This window comes from Haliotis rufescens, unplaced genomic scaffold (genome assembly GCF_023055435.1).
Source record: "Haliotis rufescens isolate VD_foot unplaced genomic scaffold, xgHalRufe1.0.p SCAF_4, whole genome shotgun sequence".
NCBI lineage: Eukaryota > Metazoa > Mollusca > Gastropoda > Lepetellida > Haliotidae > Haliotis > Haliotis rufescens.
The window spans coordinates 37,275,917-37,295,131 of NW_025964112.1; the positions used below are offsets into that span (position 1 = coordinate 37,275,917).

A 19,215-nucleotide genomic window follows, 5' to 3' on the forward strand; every position below is an offset into this window, starting at 1 on the left:
CTTATCTTATTGTAGACAAATGATCTCAAACACTGAAGCATATATGTTTTTTGGGACAGTTCGCTCTGAAGCCAACACCAGAATGTGCTACTATGGTGTAGTTTGCCTGAGTTATTAAATGCTGTTAATGCTGCAGTCGACAATATTCCAGCTGTATTACAGTGGCATGAAACTAATTTATTCTGAACCAAATGGCTGACAGCATGAGCAACAATCCACACCATTCAGTTCCAGATCTTTCAGCATTACTGCTGCTTCTTTGTGGAATGCACTATTTCTCACACTGAAAACATCTCCCAACGCTGCACTTAAAACACATATCTTCCAGCACTATCCCATTGATTCTGCAGTCCTACTTGTCCTAGCACTTAAAGAGCGGCCCGCTATCCCTAGTCCTGCAATTTGAGCATTCCCATGTGATGTGGAAACATAGTGCAATATAAATGGCTTATTATTACCATTTGGACACAATGGCACAATTAGCCAAGTCACACCATCCTGATCAGCTTTAACTGATGGGTGATTGACAAGGATAATGACAAACCCACATTAAATATGTGGAGGTTAAAAAAAACAAACAAGGTCCTTCTTCTTTACTATATACAGAAGTTTATTTGTGAAGTGTACATTATACATGGTTTCCATCAGTTTGTACACGGCTGAACCTTGCAACATCCATGAACAGGACCGACATATATGAGCAAACCGTAACTTTGAATATTATCTATGATAGTGTCCATGGTCAGCTGAGTCAGACTAACTACGTATCAACTCAGATCTTCAATGGTCTGAAAGTCATCAAGTGAGTCTTTAAAACGGACCTGTGCCAATAATATCATTACTTGATGAAATGGTAATGTATGGTGCAGATCAACCTGAAAAAGATACAGACATACCGTGCCTAAATAAAAATTACATTTATTAGAATTATTTTCTAAAAGATAAATGTTTCAAGATAATTTTCATGAAATTCTGTTTCCTGCACTTGTCCATATGAAACATTGAATGTATGACACAGACTTTGACTCGATGGATGAAAATCTGCGAACTATTACAACTTTGCTATTCGTTCACTTGAAGGAATACTCTTGGCATTCAGTCAGTGTAGGTGCTAATCTGGAAATGTTGGACAGTCTGACTGTGATGTTTTCCATTCAACTGATGCATTGTATCGCAGACAAGACAATCACTACATTTACATGTTTTCTCTGAAATGATGAGCAGGAGAATAATTGCATCAAAAACCTGGCAGGTTCTGAAATTTGACCTTAAACACAGACTTGTAGATTAAATATGAAATTTCATAAATCAGCTTCATCACCTCTGCATGGCATCTTGATATTCACTAAACAACACAGTTCCAGAAGGATACCATTCAAAGTAACCTCACTACTGTATAATTAAATATCTGAAATTAACCATATGCCTTTGGATGATGTAAACCAATACTAGTAATATTTCAAAGATAAATATATATTTTAAATACTGTGTACATTTAAGCTGAAACACACTTGCAACAAAAGCATGTCTTAAGGACTATGTTTTGGAAGAGAAAGATGAATCATTTGGTTGTGTATCCTGGACACCATTTGGCAGTATATAAACTACAATGATAATGAAAGGTAATGACTAAATATGTTTCTTCTTTCCAAGGGAAAGTAATAATGTGATTTGACTGTTGAAACAAAATTTCTCATCACATCAGGAATACACAACTTCATTTCAAACTATCATTTCATTTGACTGAAATCTGTAGTTTTTTTCAATTTGGATGAATTTCAACAAATTGGAAACTGAAGTTGAACTGGCAGAATGCTTGCAGTTCGAACTTCTGTTCTGAAAGAACATTGTACCAATGTCAAATTATCTTCTAGTGGAACCTGCAGCACATGACCACAATGAACGTACATATACAATGCCTTATGTCATCTTTCTTGTCTCTGTTTATGAAAGACCATGTGTGTATTCTTCATGGGCTTGGTATAAAACACTTCATCGATGTCTATGTACAGAATATGAATATACATGTTAATCTTTGATACACGATCACAACAGGACCTTTACAACAAAATTACAATGTGCAATTCTCACTTTGCTAGATATATTACAGTCAACAGCCAATTTCAGCTCTCATATACACAACTCCCACTTCAGACCAGGGGGCAATCACACAGACAGTTGACTGTAATGTATAAGGAAATATATGCCTATGTTAGTAACACTAATGGCATGGCAATACACAATGGAGGAATCCTATCTCCTTTCAGACACATACAGGAACACATTTAAATGGAGTAATTCACTTGAAATAACTTGTACGTTGTTCATAACAGGAATTTATAATTTGGTATTTTCAATTTTAGACAGGCCATTGTATACTATTTAGGCATCATGTCATGTTAACTGGTAGTACCAGAAACACTTCTGAAGGAACCAATGCCTGGTTTAAAATGGTCCATACAATATCCTTTTGAAGTCTTTGATATATTATATACAAATATATCATTGTATCATTAATGGGCATATGGAAACCAAGCTCAGCTTATTGCACAGACTAGTCCTCACAGTGAAGATGGACAGTAAGAGAAGACAGGTGGTGAAGCTGAAAGCAAGAAAGCACAACCACATTTCCATGTATGCTAGATCATAGCTGGACACTGAAAATGTACACTTCTACAATTGTCAACGACCTGTCTGTGCAGAAAGCAGCAGCTTCCTTGCTTGGTTTTAATGATACCTCCGAACTGCACCCTGGTCTGACAAGAAATAAGCAGAAGAGAAAATTGCTTTTTAAGGAAAATCATACAGCAAATTTAGCATCTTACAACCTGTAAAATAGACTTATTGAAAAGGAGCCTCTACAAATTCATCACTCGTGCTTCAGTAACAAAAGAAGTGTAACATGGAGAGTAGTTTCATATTGATTTCTGTACACTGTCCAATACTATCTCGTAATTACCATGCAAAATCAATAACATTAATCTTAGAAGATAAGAACAAAACACCCATCCCACCCCCAATTGTCCCTTCTGTTATTTCAAAATTATCAGGAGACATTTATCATGAAAATTTACAAATTCAGCAATAAATACGCATCCATACTGAAGAGTGAGTAACAGCCGCACGCCGCCATTTCAAAAATTGTTTTCCTTGTAAAGTAATCCGTTCAATGTTTGTTCATCTGTGGGGCTCCTCACCCTCAAAAAGTTTCACTGCTGAACATGTTTGTCAAGTTCAGAAACAATGGGCTGGCACACAGCTCACATGATGTAACAAAGTTTCTGATTGGACCAAAGTCTGATCACATGACAGCCTTGCTGTCCACTAATGGTTGTATTACTTGCAGCAGCCCCCCTCTGACTGCTGGTTCTGTTCATTGTTCAACCTCACTCCCTGATTCCTCTGTTGCACAGCGCCACCACCTTCATTCTTCGGCAATTTCTTTGCTGCAATAAAAATATTAAAGAATGAGTGAATAGTTCCTATTCCTGTCCGCAAGGTGTATTGTGATTCTAGCTGTTTCTAATCATGTGACAGAAGACATGCTATCCTAACACAAGAGGCAACACAACGGCCTCAATTCTGTAGCAGATGAGGGGAGACACCGTTAGACATCACAACCAATCTAAACACCACTTGACTGTCAGTAACCTGCTGCCAATTGGGGTTGTAGACTTTGTATATTTATGGAGATGTCACTATTGTATGCTCAACAAAGTCCTTTGTCACTTGATCATAGAATGGACCAGAAAATCCAGTATTTGGATTACAACCAGAGTACCAGATGTACAGAAGCTCACCTTTATTCAATGATAAACTTGAAAGTGTATATGCTCAAAATCATGTTTCCCCCTCCTTTTTTTTATACATTAGTTCAAGTATTTACTAGAAATGATTCTGTAAATCAAAAAAACAATAACAGCAAATTATAGCATGGAAGGATAATGGCTTCATGCAGAAATAATCATTAGCTATAGACTTTTGGCAGGAAACAAATGCTACATGTTTGAAAATTGTCTGAATGGAAACCACAAAGAAAGTAAACATTAAAAATTGAGCACTTGTTCAGCATGTGGTCATTGCACATGTAGAGTTTTAATGCAAAAAAATTCATTAGTTTGAGAGTTATGGCTTGGAAACGAAACCTGAGTTGTTCGAGACTCAGTCCAAATTGTTTCCATAGAAACATTATAATATAAATTTTAAAAAAATAGAAAAAGACAGCAGTTAAGCTAATAAGCAAAGCATATGACAAGTTTCACTGAAAAATGTTGAAAGGTTTTCAAGTTATGTCACGAAAACAAACCCCACCCTTAAGTAGAAAATGTTTTCATGGAACATAAAAAAAATATAGTTAAGAAACATATTCAAAATAGCAAAAGGCACCAGCTGATAAGCAATGCACATGACAAGTTTCAATGAAAAACACTGAACAGGTTTCAAGTAATGGCTCAGAATAGAATGGGAACGTCGACACCAACATGAACCAAGACAAAAACAATGTCTCCCATCCCTTTAGAGGGGAGATATAAAAAACTGAGCTGCAAGGGTGTGCTGAACCTACTTATTTGTCTCACCACCATACTGGGATAGGATACACTAAGTTATCATGGATAGTTCATTCTGAACATTTTTCATACATACCTCTTTGGATATTTTGTGATATATTGGGACAAAAGACAGATGTGACTGTAAATATGTAACTAATAAACTTGATAATCCCAGTTGTATAATTACATGGTTTGAGATCGGTTCATTTTCTTGGACACAAGTGATTATCATAAAAAATGTCCAGAAGATATTTTTCAATTTAGGTAAAGGTATAGTAGAATGTCCTATCAATATTTGCTTCAATGATGAAAATATCCCAATGACATTTGTCTCACTGTCTAATCTATTACAAAATCTCAAATCATGGGTCATAAACTGCTTAACTGCTATTTCACAAGAACTGACCTTGACCTTCAAAGTCACTCATATGCCAAAGAGAACATCTTAACATACCCTATGTCAGACAGCTGCCATGGTGGCCATTTGGACTTTTCAAAAAAGAAGCCTTACTTCAAAGTTAAGACCATTTTCCAAACAATGAAGGTAATATGTCCAATAGAAGAGGATTGTGAAAGGATTGAAGTTTTCACTTAAAAGTGCTACAGCGGAGGCCTTTGTGATGTAAGGGTCACATTTGTTGTAGCCAGGAACATTTAGAACAAATTGTGTTGTCAATAGGATATAGTTATGTTCAATAGTTTAAAAAGAGATATTAACGATGGAAGCTAACAAGCAAGCCATGACATAAGCCCACCTTGTTGTAAAGGGAGCCAAACATTGTTAGATCTTTGTTGCCCCTTACTCCCATGGGGAAGAAGTGTTTGTACCCATGACAACAGCACGAGGTATGTATTGATATTCATGTTGCATGAACATGATGAAATATGTAGTCAAATCAATCAAATACATATGTCAAGTGAAAGTTGATTCACAGAATTTTGTTGATGATCTACAGAAAATTGAGTAACAGATATCTTCATTGACTATCATTGTGATGCAATACATCTCTCATGTAATAAGAAAAGGGCAGCGTTTGAAATTGTCACTAGTCCTGTAGTCCTTGTCAAACTGCCCAATAGTTAAGGTATCATAAGGACTAGTAGAAATTTGCCATTTTTAAGGGTTTTGCTATTTATGTTATCATTACAAGGAATAGTGGACTAAAAATGTTAGTTTCTACCGCTGAAAGGGTATAATAAAAAATGTGACATTTTCATTTTATTGCCAGCAGATCTGACAAACTGACCTCAACAATTCCCAAATCTTGCACTCCAGAATAAAAACAGCAGAGTCTCTATCCTTCAAGAATTCAAAAACACTACACAAATTCATGAAAAAAACATTCACTTTGTACTCACTAATATCACCATGTATTTTTTCCAAGATTATTATACAAAAGCGTCAACTGTTTCTAAAAACTTTAGCTGTAAATACATCATTCAACTCACCTATTGCCAAGAAAATGTCATTAACATTCATGGCCGTCTTTGCTGAAGTTTCCATAAATAGTAAACTGTTTTCTTCTGCATATGCTTGAGCTTCCTGTTGAAGAAAGGAATATGTTACCTTTGTCATATTACTTGTTCACAAAGTGATTTCAAAATAATTGAAAAAAGATGATAAAGAGTTGGTTATGAACTTGTTGCATTCTTGCTATTTGACAAATGGGTTGTTCTAAGACAGTTAAGAAAGGGAAAGAGATTTAACTTGCCTCATACTCCACCATTCTCTTGTTGGCCAGATCAGCTTTGTTCCCTGCCAGTGCTATCACAATGTTAGGGCTGGCTTGTCTCTGCAATTCCTTTACCCAAGTCTTTGCTCTGCCAAATGTGTCCTAATAAAGAGCAACCATTTAGTACATGAGGCAAGCACACATTCAATCAATGTTTCTGGGCTAAAAAACAGAAGTAGAAAAAAAGTTTCCCAAAACACTTCAGACAAACAGAAAGGGGAAGTGGCAGCATAATTAATACTGATTAGCATGTAGGAGTTGAAACAATTTTTTATGGATAACGACTTCCTTGTTTGGCAGCAAAATATTGTGTTTGTACCTGCATACCTATCTCATTATTTCAGCACTGCTTGCTAATCACATGTATTACTAGGGTAAATCTCCACATGGAATGAAAACAATGATGGTCGTGGCTAGTCAAGGGAGACAACTTGGAATTTGCATTCACCAATATCTCTTGAATATGTTCCAAGAGACCACTAGGTTTTACTCTTTCACACACGGACTATCATAAGATCATATTACAAAACAAAACATTTTATTTGACTCCAGCTTTGGACTGATCACTGCTCTTTATGTTGGCAGCAAAATACAGCCTGTGAACCCGAAGCTAGCCTGGGGCTCACAAGTGTCTTGTGGAATGTCACTTTTCCTGCTAGATCAGGGTTTTACACAATGCACAAATGTGCACCCAGTACGTAAAAATGTTGACAATGGATGCAGATATTTTTTTTACTGCTTCCCGAAGGATGCACACCAATATTAATTGTGCCTACAGCACATCAAGTGTGGTTATGGGTGTCTGTCATTTAATCTATCAATAATTACCACTCTCCACATGATTATTGATTCAGACTCCAAAGTAATTATCAAAACGTAAAGTACACTCCATTTCATAACTTTACAGGACCTCACATTGGCTGCAAGGACCTTTAATAATAATTATTTGGGGTCTCCTAGATCCCCATGTTTGTTAGTCAGGGTAAAGCCCTGTTTATCAGTAGAGGATGTAACGTGTATGCGAGACGGGTCTCACGATTTGCATTTAAGTGACCACCTAAGAGGGGGTCACTCGTATGTGTGACGGTCTGTCATTGGACCATGGATTTCTGCATGTTGCACAAAAATGTCTCTACAAGTGTTATTTGTGAAAATAATAAAACAAAATTACGTATTTCATGCACATCAGTTTGCCATCGCATTGAAACATGTTTACTTTCTTCGAAACTCAGCGAACCGTCTCGCATACAAGTGACTGGTCGACAAGCTGATAAAGGGAGGTAACCGATGCCTGACTAAAATGTTCAATCGGAACATCCATCTTGTTACACTAAATGTGTCTGAATCAGAATGGTGCATATAATAGGTCACGGGTGACAGCACAGCCACAGTGATTGAATTAATTAGTATCAAGCGCTTCACTAAGTACTGCGGACCGAACCCGTCTCGCCTATACGTTACGTCTGCGACTGTTTATAATTCAATCACACAGCTATATTTTAAACCCTTTGACAAGAATTTCTGGATTGAAATTCATGAGTTATTCCATGCATTAACTGGTGAATCTTCATCACAAAATCCAATACATAGCTTACACTGACTAAGCACAACAATGAAGTATGGCATAAAAATAAATGTTTTTATCTACTAGTCTACATTACTGTGAATTGCTGAATTCTAGTAGTCGACAACCATGAAACTGATTTAACTGAAAATACTTGATAATCACTGAGCAACTTACTTGATTAGTGATATCATATACAACTATGGCAGCTTGGGCTCCTCTGTAGTACATAGGTGCTAGACTGTGATATCGCTCTTGACCAGCAGTATCCCAGATCTCAAATTTCACTGTAGTATCATCTAAGCATACTGTCTGGGTCAGAAAAGCAGCTGCAAAAGATAGGTACTGGTGTATATTTGAACAATCACTGAGTAATCCTTGTCATATACTTTTGCCACTGGGGCAGAGAAGCACAAAACATGACAATTTCATGCTTAATCTGGGGAAAAACTGCACTTTGAAATTTATCACATTGAGCCTGATGAACAAAGTGCTTGAGAAATGCCAACCTGCACTGCTGTAAACGTGTACATACATTTCAGAATTTCAAATGAAACAGTGAGTGAGTATAGTTTTACGCCACTTTTAGCAAAATTCAAGCAATATCACGATGGGGGACTCCAGACATGGGCTTCAAACATTGTACCGGGGTCTTCAGTGAGACAAGCGAACGCCTTAAACACTAGGCTACCCCACCACCCCTTCAACTCAAACAGTGATTCATGGGAAATATTTTGAAATGAATAGAAACAAGGAAATCTGTCTACATACCTCCTATAGTACTTTCTTGATATTCATGGAACTGTCCTTTGACAAATCGAAGGACCAAGCTGGACTTTCCAACAGCTGATTCTCCTAACAGCACCAATTTAAACTGACATATTTTTCCTTGGGTTGCCCCATTAGGCCGCTGTGCCCCGCCTCGCCCTGCCATTGTTGGACACGATGGTAGCTCACTCAGCCTACTTCAGAGATTCAAGTAACTGCAAAAGAAAACAATGTACATGAGCAAACCAAACACACTGTTGTTGTATGCAAACTGCACTAAACTGCCAACACTGCCAATGTCACAATCACATGCACATGCTATAGGATTTGTTTGTTTGTTGTTTAACGCCGCACTCTGCAATATTCCAGCTATATGACGGCGGTCTGTAAATAATTGAGTCTGGACCAGACAATCCAGTGATTGATATCATGAGCATCAATCCACGCAATTGGGATCGATGACATGCATCATCCAAGTCAGCGAGTCTGACAACCCAATCCTGTTAGTCGCCTCTTACGACAAGCTTAGTCGCCTTAATGGCAAGCATGGGTTGCTAAAGACCTATTCCTCCCCGGATCTTCACGGGTCCAACAAAGTGTGTGAGTGAGTGAGTTGGGTTTAACGCCGCTTTAAACAGTATTCAAGTTATGTCACGGCGTGTCAGCTTAATGTGGAAGGGCCGGAGTGATGCAGGTTTCAGACATTTACCCCTTCGGTGAAACCCACAACACGGGTATGGTGCTGACAAACCGAGAAATATAATCGAGGCGAACCGGGATTGGAACCCACAATCATATAGGTTTCTGGCATGCCCAAGGGATGCAACTCTGTACAGTGAATACAGACACCTTAGATGACTGGGCCACCCGTGCCCCCACCTAAAAAGTGAATAGGTCACTTTATGTTATGGATAACAACCGACTAACAGGTACATAAGTACAGGGAAACAAGAAATTGAGGAGGGACCCAATTTCCCGGGCCTACATTCTCAGATGGTTTCATAATACAATATATAGACAAGTTATTCCAGGAAAACATCAAAACCTACATCCGATAGTCCAGAACTTAATATTAATTCCAATATGTAACGTAACATTCTTCCACATGGTCAGTTAAAACCCAGGACTAATACTGTGTTAAGAAAAAAAAATCTACTGGACAACACTGCAAACTCCTGTTGCAACAAACTGACTGGCACATAAGCGCAGAATAATAGCAGGCTCTCTAACACCTCTGTTGGTCACAAAATGTCATCAGTTTGTTTAACACCACACTCAGCAATATTCCAGCTATGTGGCGGTGGTCTGTAAATAATCAAGTCTGGAACAAACAATCCAGTGATTGCCATCATGAGCATTGATCTACGCAATTGGGATACAATGACCTGCATCAACCAAGTCAGCGAACCTGACAACCCGATCCCAGTAGTCGCCTCTTGCAACAAGCAAAGTCACCTTTGACAGCAAGCATGGGTTGTTGAAGACTTATTCTAACCTGGATCTTAACAGGCAGAAATGAAATTGGGATATTTTCGTTTTATCAACTCTTCATTGGGCATTCTCCTATATCTCTACTAAAATTGAAAAATATTTACAGGACTGTCTGCATGGCGATCAAAGTCCAAGCAAATGAACCGATATAAGACCATGATAGTCCTTCCTGAATATATTCCTGCTCTCTGGCTAGCCGACTCATGTGGATACCTGCTAATTATCTTCAACCTTTCTACTCATGGTACATGTAGTTTCTTTGACATTTTATAATAAGTTAAGTTGGTACGCCACAAGGAAATGTTGCTAGTCCTTCCTGAATCTTACTCTGGCTAGCTGACTATGTTAACTTTTAACCCTCACTTCAATCAACCTCAAAAGGACTGCCAAAAGGGAGTGGAAAGGTCAAATTTGGTGTTTGTCCACATGTTATCATTATTTGAACTGTGCTGAAACCAGATGAATCAAGCTATCCCTCAGATGAAGCAAAAACCACAGTGTATGCAATGATGAGGCTTTCATTACACAAACATTAATCCAGAGCATCATTTGACACATACTTAACAGAGAGAAGGAATGAAGCATGTGCTTGCTGATGGTGCTAAAATGACAGGTTGGGACTGGGAGTGATTTACTCAATCCAATCCAGAAACAAAATCTTTGTGATGAAAACATTAAATAAACTTGAAATAGTATCACTATCTACCACGGCCCTTCCTTTGCCTATAATTAGCTTCATTGGCCCTTATAGTTGAATTCATACTCCCATTCACTGACTGAACCCACTATTTCACTGCAAAGTGTACATCATAGTATATGCCAACATATATCATGTTGCTTATTTAAGGCATAACATTGTAAAACATGCATCTTTACCATGTTTACACTTTTGTTTGTAGAATGCAATATGGTCTCAAGGAAATGTTTCCAACATTATCAAACACCAGATCTATTTAAACAAGGTTTATACAGATATGGAACACTAAAATTCAACACTTTTTCAAGGCTTTCAAAAGTCTTTTTTAAGGCCTTAGTTGGGTTATTAGTGTTAGTATGTCAATATTGGTTTTAAATCCAGCATACTATATATTAGTATATACAAGTATATGTCATTTTGTAGAAATCCATGTCTTTCAAGCTCTTTTGGTGATTTTCAAGGGTTTTCAAGGATGACACTAAAACTCAAGGTTTTTCAAGAGGGACCTTAAAATTCAAGGCCTTTTCAAACCTGTAAGAGCAATCATTATGAAAGGACTTCCATGAAGGTCCTGGTCTAAATTCACTGTTCAATTCATGATATCACTCGTGGCTGGATGTAGCATTCAAATACAATTTGTGATAAAACAGAAGATCAGAAACATATTCCAATTGTGATTCCTAACACCATAGAGGATGCTGGTTAAATTGTCATACTGTTTGACATAAATTCCTCACATAATAAACAGAACTTTACCCTAACCCCTTGTACAATATTTACATGATGTGCACTCATGTACAGCAGGGAACATGACTTGTTTTTTCTCTGAAATGACGCGAATGATGATAACATATAGGCAAATATGCCTGTACATTGCTGGAGGATACCTGGTGCAACATGGACATGCACTGAATATTTTCCTGGTGACCTGGAGTTTCCACCAACTGACAAAGGATGGGTATTGGGAAGTCTTGAGACGTATCACAATATGTGTCAAAAAAAGATGTCAGGTCTCTAAAACGATTAAGCTTTATTTCTTTGCCACCTTGATTTGGAATTTGGCCAGACACAACCTCCCATTGAGGTGTCCTCAGATCTTGATGCAGAGGGATGTTGTACTGGAGTAAAGAAGTCTGATTTAAATGAGATTACACAATATAACATGATACACAAGGCTGTACTGCAATACCTATGATGACATATTGTATAATTTTTAATTCAGAAGCAACAATCATGGGAATTTCTCAACTGAAGATGACGTTTAAAAATAAACAATATGCTGACACATGATATTTACCCAAATTCATTGCCAGGCTCCACAACTTATCTGGAACATACTGCCATGTTTTCTGGCATTGTTCAATTGGCTTAAAATTTTCATTCTACTATAAGCAACTTTCCAAGTGGAAAGGGTAACAGTTGCCATGTTGAATAACTATCTTTGTGAACAAAATAAAATATATGAAACACATGCCCTGGGACAAGCATACAATTCAGATTGATAAATCTAAATGTGCTTGAGTTTGTCCAATCACATGTCATTTGCCTGATATGATCAAACATAGCTCTGATAAAACAAAGGGTAACATCTGAATAAGTCACAAATATACCAAGTCATGAAAATGATGCCATTAAATATGCCATTGCCAATTTCAAATGATGTCTTATTTTACAGAATACCACATTCGTATCCTTCGGTATAACTTCACAGGCTGGTGACACCTTTTTTCGTAAAATTGTTCTACCATCACTGTCAAGTGGCGTTTATCTAACAATTCACTTAGTTCATGATCTCTGTGAAGATCTGCGACTGGGATTGGGTGGTCAGACATGCTGACTTTGTAGATGCATGTCATCGTATCCCAAATGCATGGACCGATGCTCATGATGTCAAACACTGGATTGTCTGGTCCAGTCTTTATCATTTACAGACCACCATCACATAGCTGGAATATTGTTGAGCATGCTGTTAAACAACAAAGTTAGCAAATGCCCCGACAGAAACAAAGGAGCAATGGTTTAACCTGAACTTATATTGCCTTATCAGTAGACACTCTCTCACAGCTTTGTGCCCAATGTAACAGGTAGCCTTCAGGCAAGAATTACTTTGTTGTTGTAGTTTACCTTTCTGTCTGTCACTATTTGGTTGTCATATGAGTAGCTGGCATAAATATACAAAATTGATTAATGGTGTAAGCTCAAGGTAAACGTTCTGATAAAAGATACTTTACTGTCGGTCTTATCCCATACATGTAATTTTCACAATTAAAACCATGCCTATGTTATTACAACACTACACTACAACTCAAAGAAAAAATGGAAGTCATGGGACCCCGGAGAATACCATATAATTTTAATTATGGCTCTGATCGAAACTCGGGTACTCGCCCTCGAGACATGGACGGATGAGCAGTCCCTTTTCCCCCAAACTGTCGGATCCCTAATCTTAGTCTGCACATATAAGAACCCATAGAATCTGTAATGTTTAGCAGTTGGACCCTTCACTTTCATACCTAATTTCAATAAATTCAACAAAACTGATTTGATAAAGCAGTTATGGTCATCTTTTAACACCAGCAAATATTACAAACAAAATGAGTTACCGTTAATGACCCTGTGTACTGTCCACAGAGAACAGTATGTCTTTGTCAAGTTGATAAATGTAATCAAAATCAAGTGTCATTTGGCGTCAAGAGGTTTGAGTGAATCAGACCAAACAATGAAGGTTCAAAAGTTGACGTATAGGAAACGATGGGACAATACGACACGAGTAATCTACATAGTAGGTTGACAGTATAGTAGTTTGATACCCATGATGAGTCATGAAATTGACATGATTTATTCAGAACTATTCAAAACATTTTCCCGAATATGTACTTTTCAAATACAAAGTTGAGACAAGCAGCTTCAGTTATGAAACATCAAACGTAAATTAAACATACCTTGGAAACTATGAATTGTAACGCGTCATGTTTGTGACATTTTTTTCCCATTTGTTCGACGTTTTAAATTCAGAGGTAATTTCTCATGTCCAGGGCACAACAAATCAGAACAAAACTATTCATTGACTAGGTAAATACGTTGAGGTTGTGCTTTGACCAACAGGGGCAACATATGGACCAAACAACACAAATGACATAATAAATTTGACACTCTATTCGATGTAAACATATCATGATCGAGTCGCCATCTTGAATCGGAAAAGCGAGACGGGCAGTCTCTTTACACGTCCAGAAGAAATTAAACAATCAACGATCAACTGATTATCTACTTACCAGTAATATATAATTAGATCAGAAATGACCACGAAGCGTTGTCGAAATAATAGCGATAGAGGATGATGGTGCACAAAGTAATATCGCTTTTATCTTCGCCGTTTACACCCTCCTTCCTTGAGCAGGGCTAATTTATGCGGATAGAGGATGTGTCTCCGCACAAAAATATAATTCTCATTCTTCTGTGAATATGAACAACAATCACACATCAATGCATGCTACTAATATAATAATTACTTTGCTTATGTCAAGTTCTATGCAGAAGTGTATGTAGTAATATAACTCACCAAAGTTTCACACAATCATCCGACGCGGATTGATATCAGCTGCCAGACGCACCTTGTGTTGTAAATGTACGCCCCATAGGAATGACGTCACCCGTCATAAATACAATATATTTCAGAGTCGGAGCATCTTCGATCTTTAAAATGTCAGACGTCACATTGCTTCCTATGTATCGTGAAGTTAGAATGTTGTTATAAATTATTACAGAACAATTCGTTTATTATTTTTACAATGCGAAACAGAAAAGTCCTTGACCGTGTAGGCCTAATATAATCCCAGTATCACTCGTGTGTGTACAATGTATATAAGTTATATATGTCACAGGACTTTCAACTATGGGCACTGTAAGGAGCTAGCTTATCGATTTTTGTGTATCAAGATTGTTGCGGTTCGTATCTTAATAGTAAGATTTCTAAATTAACTCAGATAAATAACAATGCCAGATCCATTTATCCCACATTATTTAAACGGAAATTAGCAACAAAATAGTTCAAAAGTGACTACTAATAGATATTGATGGTTGAGTTATAAAACAGTTTCATTGTGACGAGCCTTCATTTACACGTGTTTTTAATATGACTCAAATTGTACTTAAGCGAAGACTTGAAAAAAAATCATGCACAGTGTATATCATGCTATAGCCATATCCTGCACATACATAAGCGGACCCATGCATAAATGATCATATCCCTGTTCGAGAGCTGTATGTTGAAATATATGTGGTATATTACACAAGGGATATTTCGCGGACGTCGCGACGTAATACAATACGGATAGCATTATTAAATGGTAATATTTCCTCAATATGCGGCTAACAAAAAGTATATGGCCTGTTATGTATATGTAGTGTGATATCACTTTCAGAGAATGTGTGCATGAGAAGTGTTACTGACACCTTATTAGCCTGTATTAGTTTTCGGGGGGTCACGGGCGGTCAGCTGGTCTATTTATATAGCGCTACATTCGCAGTACAGGTTGCGCCCCTTGCCCTTTTCTGGATCTGCTGCTCGTAGGTACTCGTACACATGGAATGTCGGTTATCAATATTTAATTCCCTATAATACTATCTGCCGGGGTACAATAGGTCTTCAGCAACCCATGCATGTTTGCCGTAAAAGGCGACTGTATGCTTATCGTAAGAGGCGACTAACGGGAAAGGATGTCAGGCTCGCTGACTTGGTTGATGCATTTCATCGTATCCCTACTGCGTAATTCGATGCTAATGATGTCAGTCCCTGGATTGTCTGGTCCAGACTCGATTATTTACAGACCGCCGTCATATAGCTGGAATATTGCTGAGTTCGGCGTTAAACAACAAACAAACACTATCTTTAAGGATGTTTGCCCAAAGTGGACAAGTGGATCGACATACCGATATAACGTACGTATCGCTTGTCCGGGGACATACGGTTCCGTTGAGCTAGAAGTGAGATCGTACAGAGTGACAGCTTACAGGAAATAGTTTGCAAGATATCACAAGGAAATCTTGAACATACACAACTCTAAAGAAATAAAGGATCACCCGATTCTTTCATATTACTAAACTTGCATGGCGTGACACATAAGAGTAACGCGAAAGCTTCGGATTTGCTTAATTTCTTTTGAATTGTATATAACAAGGAAGTATATATAGAGTATCTTTTCAAAGTCATATTGTAATATCATTCGTCTGAGTTTCAAGGATGAAATAGGCATTAAAGATTTTCTATTCCAACATGTTTAAAGATTTGTTTCGCCTGTTTAAATTTTAGATTCTCAGAAGATGAGGTTAACTTTCTCTATGTTAAATAAAATCAGTACAAATATTTCATCAACTGGCATAATATCCAACGGAACTTTTATACTTGTCCTTTTGATATTTAACAAGCTTTCGGTATCTATCGCACGCTGCAGAAATAATATCGTAAACAATGTGGGTTAAATTGTTGTCAAAATTTCAACCCCGTTCAGATGATCGTAACATACGAGTACTTGCAACAATGACGAGGGTTATGCAGCGTACGCTCCATGAGAGCAAAATCGATTTCTCAAAAGCTTTTGATAATGTCTGGAGTTTAGGCCTTTGGCAAACATTACTGAAGTATAATGTAAAATTCTTTAATATAGTTACTATAATGTGTATGATAAATAGAGAATCTCACCCGAGTGTCTTTTTTGTTGATATATTTGATATCAAAAGACACGAGGGTGAGATTTTATTTATCATCCAACATCATTCTTCCAATCTTTTCAGTTTGTAGAGAGATATAAGCATTGTCTAAGCGTAAAACGTACTGCTAACAGCTTCAGTAGCAGAGCGATTAGTGATGTCATTTGATTGTGACGTCATGGTAACAATGACGTCACAATGGTCTGCATGTGATGCAATTTCATTGCAGCGATATCTACAATGTAGATATCGCTAGATCTGACCCAGTGTGTGAGCCAGTTTTGGATGATAATATCAATTCATATGTTATGCATAACAATTTTGTACCTGAATTCATATTCAGTTGGGTGCACGGGTGGCCCAGTCGTCTATGGCGCCGCGATTCGCTGTGCAGAGTTGCGTCCCTTGGGCATGCCAGAAACCTATGATTGTGGGTTCGAATCCCGGTTCGCCCCGATTATGTTTCTAGGTTTGTCAGCACCATACCCGTGCTCGTGGGTTTCACGGAAGTGGTAAACGTCTGATACCTGCATCAATTCGGGCTTTCCTCCCACATTTAGCTGACACGCCGTGATATAACTGGAATACTGTTAAAAGCGGCAGTAAACCCAACTCACTCACTTGCTCATATTCAGTTACTCTGGTGATAAAAGCGGCGTAAAACCATACTCTCTCAGGGTGAAAGTCTATATCCTCTTCTATTTTCAATATTTCTTTATTACATGTACAGATTGTGCTATGCTTACAGTTCATACTTCTTTTAAACGCAGATCATACAGTTTAAATGGGTGATAACCCATGTTGTTGTTCCATAAGAATAAAGAACTGAATTGAATTGCAAGATAACGATGCATCACTACTGTGCTATGCAATGAACCCCGGGTCTATTAAAAACAATTTGAATTCACAAACGTGTATAATATAAAAGGACAATAGCAAACACGGCCTGGGACCCTAGCTTCGATGGTGAATACTCTTTTGTGGCGCGTATGTCAAAGCATACTGAGATGTTTCTCAGAAGGTCCTTTAGGTACTCAACGTATGCTAATCTCAGTATCGTCAGTCTACATTTTTAATGTCAAAACGACCCCAAATCCCCACCTCGCCACAATATCCAAAGGTCCCATTTGGAAACATACATATTTAGATAGTGACTGAGTTGGTTTTAACGCCGCTTTTAACAGTATTCCAGTTATATCACGGCGTGTCAGCTTAATGTGGGAGGAAAGCCCGAAGTGATGCAGGTCTAAGATGTTTACCACTTCGGTGAAACCCACGAGCACGGGTATTGTGCTGACAAACCTAGAAAAATAATCGGGGCGAACCAGGATTCGAACCCACAATCATAGGTTTCTGGCGTGCCCAAGGGACGCAACTCTGCACAGCGAACCGCGGCGCCTCAGACGACTGGGCCACCCGTGCCCCCCATATTTAGATTATTTTCTTGAAAACATGCGTACAAGTGATATTTGTTCTTCGCGCTTCTGTATACCCATTTGATTCGTAGAGAGTGAGTGAGTATGGTTTTACGCCGCTTTTTGCAATATTCAAACAATATCACGGCGGGGGACACCAGAAATGGGCTTCACACATTGTACCCATGTCGGGAATCGAACCCGGGTCTTCGGCGTGACGAACGAACGCTTTAACCACTAGGTTACCCGACCGCCCCGATTCGTACATTTTACATCCTTAAAGTTAAACAACACATTGATAACTTTTACATTTTACTCACTCTAAGCCATTCTTAAATTAAAAAGTGACGCAGCGTACACAGCGAGGTAGTCAGTGCACAGCAAACTAAGCATCTCTCTCCCGCATATGATACGAATTATCACATTACGTCAAGACACACTAATCAGCCCACGTTGGTAATATAACTCCGCTTTATTACAGACCACTGAACTATTTGCTATAGCTAAATCTGAACAAGTATTACTAGATTTCAAGAGTATTTAAATCCGTGTCGTATCTAAAGATTCTTGTATGGGCATGTGTGTCATACTGATTTTACGAGAAGTCTTGCATTTCCCGAGCCAAAGCGTGGGTAATACATGACTTCTTACAAGTATTTTGTAAAATCAGTATGACACATATGCGAGTGTAATGATGTCTGTACATGTATTACCAATTATTTCTTAATCGTTTTGAACACTGATCACGACCGCCGTCTTTAAAAACAACACCATTGTCGAATGACGTCAACAATCTTCAGCTATCCGCCCTTACGTCACAATAAGATTCGAATGACGTCAACAATGCCATCCCGATGACGTCAACAATACACTGGCGCTTGAGAAGGGATAGTTGCTCTTTTACACATACGACTTTTCTGAAATCGGCTATTTCAAACCCCACTGGTAATATATGCACAGCACTTATGATTATTTCGTTTGAAAATACGTGAAAACATGGGACTTGGTAATGCTTTTATTTCAAGACCCGCGTTAACAAGTTGTAAATCTGGCGGTTAATACGTATTTTTCAAAATTTGTCGTATTGACCTCGGATAATGCTTTATAGCATGAATAAATGTGGGAAGTACTGTTTCTTCGTGGTGGGTAATGCTGATATTTTGAAACTAATATATTCCTGAGACGTCTGTTTATGAATTATGTGTACAACATATCCTAACAACGGTGAAACGTACACAAGGATGTTAAATAAAACTGCATCCAAGGGTCACAAATTGAAAATGGCATT

At 38.0% G+C, this 19,215-nt stretch overlaps 1 protein-coding gene across 2 annotated transcripts; it reads right to left on the minus strand.

Annotated features, from left to right (window-relative positions):
- Nucleotides 1-586: 586 nt before the first annotated feature.
- On the minus strand, nucleotides 587-14,452 carry LOC124134696 (ras-related protein Rab-5C-like). 2 transcript variants are annotated; one of them, XM_046499716.2, is made up of 6 exons: nucleotides 14,366-14,452; nucleotides 8,619-8,830; nucleotides 8,025-8,176; nucleotides 6,263-6,385; nucleotides 6,000-6,093; nucleotides 587-3,446 (listed from the first exon to the last, which is right to left on the minus strand). In XM_046499716.2, the coding sequence occupies exons 2-6, from the start codon at nucleotides 8,779-8,781 to the stop codon at nucleotides 3,337-3,339; spliced, it is 642 nt and encodes a 213-aa protein (XP_046355672.1). In that variant the 5' UTR covers nucleotides 8,782-8,830; nucleotides 14,366-14,452; the 3' UTR covers nucleotides 587-3,336. The 2 variants fall into 2 exon arrangements, with proteins under 2 accessions (XP_046355672.1, XP_046355671.1); XM_046499715.2 differs by lacking the exon at nucleotides 14,366-14,452 and adding an exon at nucleotides 14,079-14,233.
- Nucleotides 14,453-19,215: the final 4,763 nt, after the last annotated feature.